Source organism: Schistocerca serialis, chromosome 7 (genome assembly GCF_023864345.2).
Source record: "Schistocerca serialis cubense isolate TAMUIC-IGC-003099 chromosome 7, iqSchSeri2.2, whole genome shotgun sequence".
Classification (NCBI taxonomy): Eukaryota; Metazoa; Arthropoda; class Insecta; order Orthoptera; family Acrididae; genus Schistocerca; species Schistocerca serialis.
The window spans coordinates 454740659-454754862 of record NC_064644.1 but is presented as its reverse complement, the minus strand read 5'-3'; the positions used below and the strand labels follow the sequence as shown (position 1 = coordinate 454754862).

General features: G+C 42.1%; 1 protein-coding gene across 1 annotated transcript in view; it reads right to left on the bottom strand.

The window, feature by feature from the left end:
• Positions 1 to 1210: 1210 nt before the first annotated feature.
• LOC126412713 (immediate early response 3-interacting protein 1) overlaps positions 1211 to 14204 on the bottom strand; it is a 33719-nt gene continuing 20725 nt past the window's right edge. Inside the window, exon 3 of the mRNA XM_050082431.1 lies at positions 1211 to 1476. Coding sequence (XP_049938388.1) covers positions 1421 to 1476 — 56 coding nt within the window. The 3' untranslated portion in view covers positions 1211 to 1420. The remainder of the gene's footprint in view (positions 1477 to 14204) is intronic.

Here is a 14204-nt window from a genome sequence, read left to right as displayed (position 1 = left end):
CTTTGTTTAATTTCATTGGACTTGACCAATATTTCAAGTGCAGTCACAGGGAGCTTTCAACTTTCAGTGGTACACACTAACAGCCATTTTGAATTTTTTGTGTTAGCCAGTCAGGACTTATGGTTATTTCCAGCTTGTTGAACAGTGATGTGTTTTCATTATCAGCACTTAGGACGAGGACATTTTTATATAATGTTTCCTAAATGATATACTTCTTTTTAAGTCAGGCTATGGAACTTACTTTCAAATACAGTTGGTGCAGTACTTAGCAGTTAATAGTTGACTTAGTGCTGAGTTCGTGAAGTTATGGGCAAGTCACTAGTTCATTTGAAGTTGATTTAAATCAACCTTTGTCACAAATAGTACATCTTGGCAACAATGGCTTGTAGTACCTCCAATCATCAGTTTAGCGCCTAGTTCTTACACACTTACAGGGAATTTGGTGCAACTGTGTACTGACTGAACTAAAAGCAATAAAGATCCAAGAAATTGAATTGAAATTGCATTTTTTAGTTTAAATGGCGGTTGATTTGTCAGAGACCCACTAAGTTCGGATTATCAAGTATCGAACTTTCTTTCATGGAAAGGATAGTTGCTACTCACCATATTGTGGAGATGCTGAGTCACAGATAGGCACAACAGAAAGACTGTCAGAAAATGAGCTCAAACAAGGCCTTCGTCAGAGGTAACCCCACACACACACACACACACACACACACACACACACACACAGAGAGTCTCTGGCTGCTGAGGCCGGTGTGGCCTCAGCAGCCAGAGACTGCAGAGTGTGTGTGTGTGTGTGTGTGTGTGTGTGTGTGTGTGTGTGTGTGTGTGTGTGTGTTTTCATTCTATCTCCATTTCTGACAGTCTTTTTGTTGTGCCTATCTGCGACTCAGCAGCTCTGCTAATAATGTTACATTCATCCTGGATTTCTGTTAAAATTTCTTTCATGATCATCATAGTCTACATTTTTGCTGTTAATAAATAGTTTGTCTTCTCCTCCATGTAAAATGTATTTCTTTTCACCTGCTTTGAATTCACACTGTTGCACTGCTATACGAATTACACACAAAACTGAAAAAAATTAGCAACTGAGATATAGCATGGAATCTTACCTGTCCCAGTACGCGTTAAAGGGTAGCTACACAAGTTTAATCACTTAATCTCTTTCTTATGTGTTACTTGATGTAGGAAGGGAAGCTTAAGAATATTTTAAGTATAAAAATATCTTTATTCATAAAAGGGAAATTTTCAATAAGCTATACCAAAACAACAGCTGTACAGAAACAACAGTCCATCTTATATGGATTATTAGCTTCAACATACACACAAACTGCAATCCATGCCATTTCCCAAAAGCACTGTTCTTTTGCACACAAGTCAGTTCAGATGTTTCACGTCATTACATTTCCATCAAATGTCATCCAAGAAGCAGCTTTATTACTATTGTTATGATGTTGAGGAAAATTAAAGGAACTGAAATAAACAATACACATAATTAAAAATTGCTTCAAATTAGCTAACCAAAAACATCTTTAAGGGAGGTTCCAAAATCACACAAGTTTAACAGATTCCACACGTAATTTTACATCCAAACATAAAAATTGGCACCTAAAATTACAACAAATTCATGTCTGTAATTATAATATACTAGCTAACAAAGCCAGTAATGTTAGGTATTCATTTTGCCAATTTTCTATTAGAAACAAAAACAATATAAACTGTGTTTGTGATGTAACAGCAAAACATTTCCATTTCCATGTATTTGCGAAAACACTTTTGAAAATATGAAATAGTTTCTGCACACTGGGCACAGCTGTTTCGCAGGTCTACAATGTGATTTTCTAATGTCTTTATGGTAACGCCTCTTCATAGCTCTAAAGACGGCCATTGTCTTCATCTACATTTATTTTGCACTTCACAATTGAAAGCTATCAAAAGTGCTGCCAGGTGTCAGGATTTCCTTTAAGTTGACTTGACTGTGGGAGTGTCTCTGTACTAAAAAGTAAATGTATTAAAACTTCATGCATGATGCAATTTTTTTCATGCAATTCAGTGTTTAACATGTCAATTCTCCTGAACTGTGTGTCATACAATGATATAATTTTGTAAGTACACTCATCAAAAGACACTGAAATGCTTCGTAGCTTTTGTCAGTTATCCCAAATACAAAATAGACAAATTTGAATTATGAAAATTGCATCATAATTTTGAATTCAGCTTAGCTGACTCACAGAACTATTCACACCAAAAGTACTTTTATTATTTGCAAATCCTGATACGGAACATACAACAGATTTAATCTGTTTGTAGAAAAAACAAAACTGCAAACCAGCCACTTGAAAACACCGCCAAATCAAATTAAGTATACTATTGCCATTTGGTTGGCATGGATGCTGGGAAGCGGATGTATGCTGAGGGTCACTCTGTAAACTGTTGTCATCACTAATATATGTAAAGATTTAAATAAGTTGTGAAAGTATATCAGCATCTTGAATTAGACCTTGTGGTAGAAAATGAAATCGGGACCAAGATTATTTTTTTAAAGGCAAACGTCAACTTAAACTACTACCAGAACCTATTTTCACAAGCTTGCACATGAAGACGTGGCAGCTTGGGAGACTATCGTCAAAACTTCAACATCAAAAAGCTAAGTACAATTAATTCAGCTACGCCTTCTTCACTTCACCCACTTTAGGTTAGAAGACGAGTAGCAGAAATTGGTCATACCCAAAAGGTATTAGGACAGGTGGATGAAGTAACATTAAAAGGGGCACATGTGAATACTGGCTGCAAAATGTGTTGTGAACAAAGCTAGTAGCAAATCAGTGATAAATTTTTTACATTATGCACAATGCAGCAATTTTCCATGCATCTCATTGTTTATGACATCATATCTCAGACTGAATTGTGGTAGATAGGTGGTTGCCCCCAGAGCAATTATTGATGACAATAGAAGACATTCACACCAAGTTTAGTTGGAATTGGTCCACTGGTTTAGAAGGAGCTGCGGAGAAACACAGCCACACATACACACACACACACTTTTGTTATATGTATGGATTACACAAAATTTAATGATAAATGACAACATGCAGCAAAGAAGTCTTTATATCCAGGTATCCAAATAAAACACAAACAGTTCTACCTTTACAACATTTGAGATAGGCAACTCAAGAATAAATGAATGTGGATTAATGAGACTTAAAGACAAGGTTATTAGTCCCGCAACTCCCAGCTTAACTTCAGTGCTACCTGCCTTGTTCCTAGTTGGTGTGAACCCCACATTGCCTTGGCTTCATGCTACTTGGTGTACTTCAAGACCAACCATGGTGTCTTGTGTGCCATTGTCATTGGCACCTACCATTTTCAGTAATGGCTTCCAGAACACCACTATTTGTACAGCAGAGCTCTTCGCCCTTTACCAGGCCACCCAGCAAGTATGGTGACATACTTTTCAACTGCCATATGCTTCAATTCTCTCAGTGCCCTTCAGAGCCTCTGTATGCTGTACACAGTCCATCCCTTAGTGCTACAGGTCCAACAAAGTTCCCACTTGCTCACTGCTGAGGGAGCCATTGTGATGTTCATGTGTGTTCCTGGTCATGTCAGTCTGATTGGAAATGAGTCTGCTGACGCTGCTGTTAAGGCTGCAGTAGTCCTACCTCAGCCTGCTAGCTCTTCCATACCTTTGGTTGGTCTCCACGTTGCCATATGTTGACAGATGGTATCACTTTGGTGTCACAACTGGTCTTCTTTTCATGGGAACATGCTCCGGGGAATTAAACCTCTCCTAACAGCTCGGCTGACCACCTCTCGGCCCTCATGTTGCAAGGACATAATTTTAACTAGGTTTCATATTGGACACTGCCTTTTTAGCCATCGCCCTTTGTTACTTGGTGATCCACCTCCACTTTGTGCTCATTGTCATCAACTTTTTACACTTCACCATTTCCTGACCCAATGTCCTTTTTTTTTTTAAACCACTTATGTTCCAGTGTATGTTTGCCGTCTGAGTTATCGGCCATTTTAGTGAACAGGACATGGGCTGTCCAATGCATTTTACTTTTTATCTGTTGTGATACAGCAAAGAACATTTAATCTTTGGTTTGGAACCTTTTGTCTCTACAGTGTATTTTGTAGACGTTTCTCCAAGAGGAAGTCCTTATTTTAGCTCTCCTTCCTTCTGTCAATTGGGCTTAACCTATAGTCATTTTTAACTTTTTTTTACTTACAGGTGTTCTAAAGGTATGACCTCAGTTGTTTTCACACCCTAAAAAACAACGCCCAGAAGTGTAACAGAAAGGTGGTGTCAATGATGCCAGTATTAGAAAGGTGCGTCAAAAGGTTCCCCTGTGATAGAAACTTACGGCAGAAAACACACCCAACACACTTTCCCCATACTAGCAGAAACATAGGATGATTGTAAATTAATCACAAAATCAGTTCTAGGGGTTGAGAGTGTGTGTTTCAGTTTCAACAGCTGCCTAACTAGCTCATCTCTGTGGCATTTCCAAGAATGCTGCCATCATTCTGAATACAAAGGAAGACAATAACTATATAGGAGCACTGAGGGTCACTGCATACACAAATTTCATAGACGGAGTGAGTTTTGATGTAAGTGAGGACTTGGAAAGCAGCTGTCAATTTCACTGTATAAATGCTAAATTCCTTCAACAGAGAATGAGGTTAAAAAACTTATGGGCATCTGAAGGCCCAAATTAACACAACCTATGGAGCTATCTGTGTTGATCTGCCCAAAGGATATTTCAAGATTATGTGCGGAAGAAGACTATGTATATGTACTGCTGAATGTCCTACTTATGTCGACATTCATGTGTAATATGTCATTAGGGGGTTCAGCGAGTTTATGGGTATCAGTATGAAGTATTTCAATTTTCGTAAATATTGACTGGGTCCCTCAAGTTGTCCTGAAGTTGAACTGTCTGAATACGTACAGTGAGTGAACCAAAATGGTGCTGCCAAAAGATTTTTTACTACTGTTTGGCAGAGCACCATGATCTCATCCTCGTTACTTTAAATAGGATTAAGCTGATAGTTGAGGGCCGTCATCTACTACTGTAGATTCATCACTAATCTTTAGCTGGGTCAGACATTTATTGCAACCACCAGGAAACCAACTTGGATTTAATGGATCCAGACTATACAGGCATTGTCATTTTTGCAGCTTGAAGAATGATATTCACAGAGTCTTGCACTCAATACATTTTGTTTAGCACGACTTGCGCAGCAGAGGTGTGTGCGTGCAAGTCTGCAATTTTCAAGGACCACTGTGAAAACACACTGGTAAATTGGAAATGTGGAATCAGCAAGACGATGGGATATTTATCTCAGATCATCGTGAGTGTGCCTCTGTCCATTGGTTCCAGGCAGCAACTACAGACTGAATGTATCACGTGCAACACTACAAAGTGAGATGCTGTTCATTATTCATCAGGCACACATCTAGGTAATAAAGGAGTTTTACAAATACTTTGGCTCTGTCGTCCATATTTGCACTGCTCACCAATCCAAAATCCTTGTAATGTATATTTCTATCAAGTGGACGATATACATTGTTCTTACTGTAATTAAGTGTACTCTAATAATATGCTTTGAGATCACATGCCAGCAGTACCTTTTCACTGTAGATTGAGTGGTGGACCATTCTATATTTGTGAGGTTTTTACTGGACACACAGCATTGTCGAACTGTCAACAGATGTTCAACAATTAGTTGTGATTCCTATAAAAAGTATAAAGCAATGAATGCACATTGGGATGGATACTAGTTGCTTGAATTCAGCCAGAAGAGGATGCTATCCATGGCAGTTCCATTGTGATACAGCTAGGTACTGGGAGTTTGGGGTAGCAAAGATGAAATGGGATAAAACAGAATTGCTGTTCGATCACATGTTGTTTATATAGGGTAGGTGTATTGCCCATATTTATTAATGTGCCAACCATCCACCTCTTTAGGAAATCTGAATTATTGTGAGGATTTCCCAGCTTGTATTTCATGTTCAGAGGGCAATCAGTCTACTGAACAGGGTAATGAGCAATTTTATTTTCGTTTGAGTAGGGCTAGTTCACTGGTCAACTAGTTTCTGAGAGGAGTATGTCCTATGTGAAATTCTCTTGTCTTGTGATGCCAGATCTGGATGAACAGTCTCCAGCTGCACCAGCAGATGGGCATCCACTGATATCATCTAGTTTAAATCCAAGAGAGGTACCTGCACAAAGCAGAAGCTTCACCACCCACAGCAGTGTCCACCTGGATCAATGGTCACTGTTAGGACTCCCAGTGCCATAAAAGATACTGGATAAAAGGATGTCAGCATGTTATGTTATTAGAATTTTATCATTATTTTGTAAATGACATGTCTTGAAGTGACATACTAGTCCTATGTACCCTCAATTCTTAGCTGTGGAAGTCTTTCTAGGTACTGAAAGTGCAAAACATGGGTACAATATTTAAACTTCATAAAGGCCCATAAGAATAATAACTAGAAGTAGTAGACAGGCATGATGTAAAGAACTGTTTCAGAAAGCTGGGCATCCTTACTGCACCAAGTGAGTACACCTACCAACGTGTGGTGCATATCTGGGATCACAAAGCTGCTAACTATCCCACTAATACATAATTGTGGAATTAGAACCAGTATGGAATTACAATTTTTTATATATAAACAAAAAAAAAAACGCATCATAACAGTATCTTTTATCAGGGCATAAAATTTTAAAATACATTGCCCAAGGAAATGAAAGATTATTGAAATATGTCTTTTCAGAATGGCAGCTAAAACATTCTTCACAACCATTGCATACTACGCAATTAAAGGTTACTTGAAGGACTCAGAGTAAGGGGTAATAAACAAAGGGGTTAACTACAGAACTTGTCACATTTCAATACATGAGCACAGTTTATTGCTTTTGCAAGAATGTCATGTATCAGGTAGTAATGACTAATGTTTGCTGAACACTCCCCCCCCCCCCCCCCTTTCCCAACTCGATGGACAGAGGCGATGACGGGAAGGAAACACGGAGCATACCTGAATGGATGTCCTTACTGTGTGCAGCAGTGAAGAGCAAAGCTATGTTTTTATATTACTAATGATCGGAATATAGTTGTGTGTAAATCTAAGAACATCGTATAACAGACCGAGTGAATCATATAGTGCAGCTGTTAAAAACACTTACATATTCAAAGGATGGCGTTCGCTCTGTCTGGCCATCCTCATCCGGGTTTCCCATGGTTTTCCAAGATCACTTCATGCAAATGCCATTATGGTTCCTTTGTCAAGGTAATGGCTGACCACTGTCCTATCCTTATAGAGCATATTAAAGTATTCCATAGATATCTATATTTTGAGCTATTTACTCTTACTGTACAACCATAACAACTCTTACATCATTGTGAGATGATCCTTGGAAGATAAAAATAAATAAATAATCTGCATACTCTCCTTGGCTTGCACAAGGAGGTAGAGCTTCAGGATGAACAGTGCAAGTACCAATCTCTCTTGGGCACCTTAGGGCTCCACAATTTCAAAATGGCTAGTCCTTTACTTTTTGGGCAAAGTAACTATCCATATAGTAAGAAAGTGAAGGTACCTGTTCTACACCACAGACAGGGTTCTATAAAAGATGTTCCTCCCAAACTATTGTCAGATTTGGAAAAATGAATGTGATTATGCTTATGTATGGTTTTGGGTCACTAAACTACCAGCTCCTGAGCACCCTTACATTAAATACTTACAGACAAATGTGGTTAAAATTGATTCAAACTACTGAAAACTTTAAATCCAAGCACACATTACTTGAACAGGTAACTACCTCCAGAAGTCATCAAAATCACTAACTGTGGATGAAAGAAGGGAGTCCAACCAAACTTTAATATGCTGAATATGTGGCAGAGTAATAGCACAGAGACCAATCCAAGTGTGTTAATGTAAAAAAAGTAAGACTGAGATCAATATCAGCTGAAGAGATCTACAAGCTGTTTCAGGAGGAATAGTAAAGGTGATTGTAGTTTAAACTAATTTGAATAAAACATTCTGTATAAAATCTGTCTAGTTTGTACTGGTTACAGAGGTAAGTTTCCATATTGTGTATTGGTACTCCAGGTACTATGGTTTCATTTATCAATTGTCATTTTTGTTTAAAGTTAAAGTTGTGCAGCTATGCTTGAATTTACGTAACTGAATTTATCAAGTGTGATTGTTATTCATCGGCTAATTCTACTAGATTGTTCCAGCGTTAATGGAAGAAGTTTCTTTGGATACAAGGATAATTATGTTCTTCCAGCATGACAAGGCCCCAGCACATTTGAGTTGTTAGGTGACACCATCAAAACCTAATGTTCATCAGAACATGGACTGGCACAAATGTACACATTTCTTGTTCACCAAGCTCCCCTAAACTTACCCCATTAGCTTTTAGCCAGTGGGGATGGTTGAAAGGGGAATCCAACACACAAGAGAGACAAGTTAATTGTTCAGATTATGAACAGTGCTGTCCCCATAAAAGAATGCCAAGATAATCTTCAGAACAGCTACACAAAAATCTCTGTTTTAGAGTGCAGAAACAACTAGGGTCATTTGCGCCCATGTCAGACCTGTAGAACATTAAAAAAAAGAGAAGAGTTAAGAACGACTACATGTTAATCCCAATTGATGGAAGAGAAGGTAGCTAAAAACAGGGACATGGAGAAAGGTCTATAAAATACACCAGAGAGAAGTGGAGGTCTTGAACTCAAAATTAAATGGCCTTCGCGACATTGCTAGGATAAAACGTAAAATGCGGTCGACAGCCCACACTTCGTTCACTAAAACGGCCAATAACACAGATGACAAACGTGAACAAGAACGTAAAGGGCATTTTGTTAGGAAATCATGGGCAAACAACGGTTGAGCTCAATGAGTAGAAAGTGGTGGGGGAGCACCACTTAACAAATGGTGATTGCCAAAGAGACAGTGCCCGATACACAATCTAGCTAGAATGATCTCCTCACGACGAGAGGGCACAGAGGAGGTTGACCAAGCCACTGGGAGAGGCTTAAAACCCTGGAGCTTGTTCCCATGAAGGGAGGACCAATGCTGATGCCAAAGTGACACCCTCTGCTGACAGACAGCAAAACACAGATCATCAGAGGGAATGTAAGAACTAGCAGGCTGAGGTACGAGGACTGCAGCCTTCACAGCACCATCAGCAGCCTCCTTTCCACTCTGACCGACATGACGAGGAACCCACATAAACATCACAGTGGCTCATCAAGAATGAGCAAGTGAAAGCTTTCCTTGACCTGTTGCACTTAGGGATGAATGGTGTACATCAAACAGAGGCTTTGAAGGACACAGAGTGTCAGAGCAGATGACTCTATATAAAGACCTGTGTTGCCGGATGTACTGCACAGCCTGATACAGCGTGAGGAGCTCTGCTGTAAATACTGAGCAATGTTCCAGAAGCCAACACTGAAAACCGTCATTGCCAATGAAAAAAGGCACACATGACACCATGGTCAGTCCGAGAGCCATCAGTGTACACAAAGATACTATCGCGAAGTTCCATGCATAAGTTGTGAAACTGAAGGCGATAGACCAAGACTGGAGTAGTGTCCTTAGGACGTGAATGAAGGCCAAGGTGAACATGGGCCACTGCACGAAACCAAGGTGGTGAAGTTGCAGATAGCATGAAGTTAAGCTGCCGGAGCAAGAGCCACAAGCGAACTCCAGGAGGTAACAGAAGAGGGACATGCCCCATACTGGCGACAAAAGGATTCATCGAAGGAGGCGGCATAGGATGGGCGCCCACGCATGGCAGACAAACTGCATATATATCTGCTGAGGAGAAAGTCACGGCGGTAGGATAGCTGTAGTTCAGCAGCTTCTTCATACAGACTCTCTACCGGGCTACTGCAGAAGGGAGCAGTGGCCAAACGGATGCCACGATAGTGGATAGTATTGAGAAGGTGTAAGATGGACAGACGTGCAGATGCATAAACGGAACACCTGTAGTCTAGTTTTGAATGGACAAGGGACCAGCACAAATGGAGGAGGGTGGTTCAGTCTGCTCCCCAAGAAGTACCACTGAGGATACATAGGACATTGAGGGACCACATACAGCAGACTGCCCAGTAAGACATGTGGGAGGACCAAGAAAGTTTCCTATCAAGTATGAGCTCCAGGAATTGCATGAACGGAAAAGCAACAGGCCCAAGATGTAAAGACAGTGGATGAAACCAACTGCACTTGCAGAAATTCATATGAATGGTTTTGTCAATGGAAAAACGAAGACCACTGTCAATTCTCTATGAGTAAAGATGATCGAGACATAGCTGAAGCTGCCACTCAAAGAGACAGGTCCATGGAGAACTGCAATAGATTGCAAAATCGTCAATGAAAAGGAGCTAGAAATGCCCAGCAGGAGACAGGCCATTACAGGGTTAATGACGATAGAAAAAAAGGATTACACTCAGGACGGAACACTGAGTAACACAATTTTCCTCAATAATGGTGTCCAACAAGGCAGAACCTACATGTACCTTGAAAACTCTGTCTTTTCGAAATTCGTAAAGGGAACGCGGCAGGTGGCCATGGAAACCCCACATATAGAGAGTACAGAGGCTACCAGTCCTCCAGCAGGTGTCGTAAGCTTTCTCCAAATCAAGAAACACTGCCGCAGTCTGGGATTTCCACAGAAAACTGTTCATGACATGGGTGGACAAAGTGACAAGATGGTCAACTGCAAAACAGCATGCTCAAAAATCCACACTGTGCAGTGGTTACTAAATTGCGAGACTCGAGCTACCATACCAGCCAGGCATGAATCATATGTTCCATCACCTTGCAAACACAGCTGGTGAGAGAAATGAGGTGGGAAGTAGAAGGAAGGTGTCTGTCCTTACTGGGCTTAGGTATGGGTATGACAGTGGCTTCACGACAGCGTCTGGGAAATGTGCCCTCTGCCCAGATGTGGTTGTACATATGAAGCAGAAAGTGCTTTCCCACTACAGAAAGGTTCTGCAACATCTGAATGGGAACGTTGTTTGGCCCTGGGGCGGAGGATAGGGATGAAGTGAGAACATGATCTAGCTCCCTCATAGTAAAGGCGGCATTGTAGCACTCACGATTCTGAGGAGAGAATGGTATCGCCTGAGCCTCCTCCATTCATTTCCGATGGAGGAAGGCAGGGTGATAGCGGCAGGACCTCGAAATCTCTGCAACGTTGCAGTCCAGGGTGTTGGAGATAGCAATACGGTCCGTGATGACATCACGTGCTACTGTCAGGGTGACAATTGGGAAATGATTCTTGGTTCCAGAGAGCCGTCGGCAGTTGGCCTACACGACAGAAGAGGGTGTGGAACAGTTAAAAGAACCAGTGAATAAAATCCAGCTAGCTTTTTTTGCTATCCTAAAGAACGTGACGACACTGTGCATGCAACTGTTTATATTGAAGGCAGTTTGCCATGATAGGATGACCATTAAAAATGCCGAGAGCACATCTCTGCATGCAAATTGTGTCACAGCAAGCCTCAGTCCACCAAGGGACCGGGGCCTGGCGAGGTAAAGAGGAAGTGCAAAGAATGGAACGTTCTGCATGCAGCAGTAAGGACAATGTTTGTAAGATATTCTACCTGGTCATCACAACTGGGGAAAAATTTGTCGAAGGTTGCCAGGGAGGAATAAAGCCTCCATTCGGGCTTAGTAAGCTGCCATTTGGGCATGCATGTAGGTGGGGTAGGAGTCAGCAAATGGGTACCACATGGGAAATGGTCACTCAAGTACATGTCAGAGAGAATGGACCACTCTAGACGATGGGCAAGCTGGGCAGTGCAGAAGCAGAGGTCCAAATGGGAATAAGTGTGTGTGGAGTCTTAAAGGAACGTGGGTGCTCCTGTGTTAAGGCAGAAGAGGTTAAGTTGATTGAGAAGGTCAGCCAAGAGGGCACCACTCGGACATGTTCTGGGAGAACTGCAAAGAGGATGCTGCGTATTAAAGTCACCGAGCAGCAGAAAGGGGTGACGTAGCTGCTGAATAAACTGGTGGATATCTGCCCTGGTGACACTGAATGACAGAGAAATGAAAACGGTACAAAGGGAAAATGTCAAGAGAGGAAGGAAAAGGCAAACTGCAATAGCTTGAAGACGGGAAGTCAGGGAGATGGGTTGACTATTAATGTCATCCTGTATGAACAGCATAACTCCCCCACGAGATGGAATGCCGTCCTCAGGGGGAAGGTCAAAATGGACTGGGAAGAAACTCAAGAGCTTAAAGCATTCGTGAGGACACAATTTCGTTTCCAGAAGGCAGAGTACAAGCAGACACTGCAATTCTAAGAGCAGCCGTAAACCCTATTTGTTCGATCGAGAACTGCGAATGGTCCATTGGAGGAGTCATGATGAGGAAAAAATGAAGGGGTGTCATCTCAGCAGCTCCCCTCGGTGGCTGCCGAGTGCTAACCTTCTAAGACTCGCTACTACAGGGCACAGAGGCAGGAGGATCCTGCTCCACGAGATCTACAGAAGCATCGGCATTCTCCTTCTGTCAACCCGCGGAGTGCAGGGCAGAAAAATGGTTGGTGGTGTTCACCAGTGACACAGAGGGTGGCTGGCTGAGAGCGAACATGGCGACACCATCGAAGGGCACCTTCACGTTGGTGAAGGAGAAGACTGTTTGCCTTTGTTTGACTTCTTAGAGCCTTTCCGATTAGCACAGGATGACTTGGATGTTGGTTGGCTAGAGGGATGTAAGAAGTCTTCACACGAGTATTCTTTCTGTCCTTTCCGGCCTGCCAGTTGTCTGGCTAGTGACTTCGCTCTGTGAGGCAAAAGTTTGGTGGCATGTTGCACAGCTGGAGGAGGAGATGATGCAACTATGATGCTGGGCAATTTCACAACCAAGTTGTTAAATCTGAGGTCGCATGTCTGCGTGGAGTGAGATGCAGCAAGAACAGTACAGTAGGTGCCAGATGGTAGAAAGCAGGGTTTCCGACTAGCCAACAACTTGTTAGTGACCACATTAGGCACACTTCCTCTTCCAACCGGATCTCCTAAACAGCCCACTCATTGAGATACACAGGACAATAGAGGGAGGAGGCGCCATGGTCACCACTGCAATTGATGCAGTGGGGAGGAGGAGGCGGACAGTCACCCTCGTGTGCATCCCTATCACAGGTTACACATTTGGCTGGGTGTCGACAGGATTCTTGAGTGTGGTTGTAATGATGGCATAAGGTTCGGAATATACGGTCTGACTGTGGTAACTTCATAACCTGCTTTGATCTTTGACTGAAGAACAATTCTATCAAAAGTGAGAAAGAGAGCGTGTGTGGGCACTAATGAGGCATTTTTCATCACCCAATGGACTGCAACGACACCCTGATCAGAGAGGTACATTTGGATTTCTGCCTCAGTCTGACCATTGAGCAGCCTAATGTAAATAACACCATGGGTTTGAGCATTTGATGGGTCTCGACGCTAACAGTAGTTGTGCTTGAGAATCAGAAGTATTCTCCAAAAGCAGAGTGCCACTGCGCAAACGAGAGCAGGATTTTACACGGCCAGCAATTGTATCAACATCTTTCCGAATAATCAACTGATTTACCGTAGCAAAACACTGACTGTCTTCAGTACGTGAAACCATGAGGAACCGTGGTGCAGCTGGGAGGGTCTTTGAATTGTTAGTCTCATTCCATTTACATATTGTAGCCTTTCACAGTGAAGACGATTGGCTCATTGTGAGAAAATACCCCATGACTGCCAGCGTATCCAATGACATGCTCCCCCAACTGGGGACACCCTTCAGAGGGGGGCGCATCCGCCTTAGGTGATTGTTCACACCTCAGATCACACCTCACGAACTCCTGACAGGGGAACCAATTGGCAATTTGGGAAGGTCACAGCTTCGGCAATCACCCATCCCTGGGCCTGGCCTGTACAAGAGGGAACATGCAAACCCTACCTGTTGACCCGGGGCTGGGAATTACGTGTTACTCAGTCACCTGTTATGCGTCAATACACGTGGGTCGGCCTTCAGGAGCATACAGAGAGGAAGAAGAAAAGAGGAACCTCAAACGTCGAAGCGGAGGAAGGATGGGAGAAGTTGAATGAAAAAAGGAAAAAGGAATAAAAACAGTGGAGAGTGTTCTGATATTGACTACTGAAAATGCAGATTACATTTCCAAAAACAGCCCAGGCATGTTCAA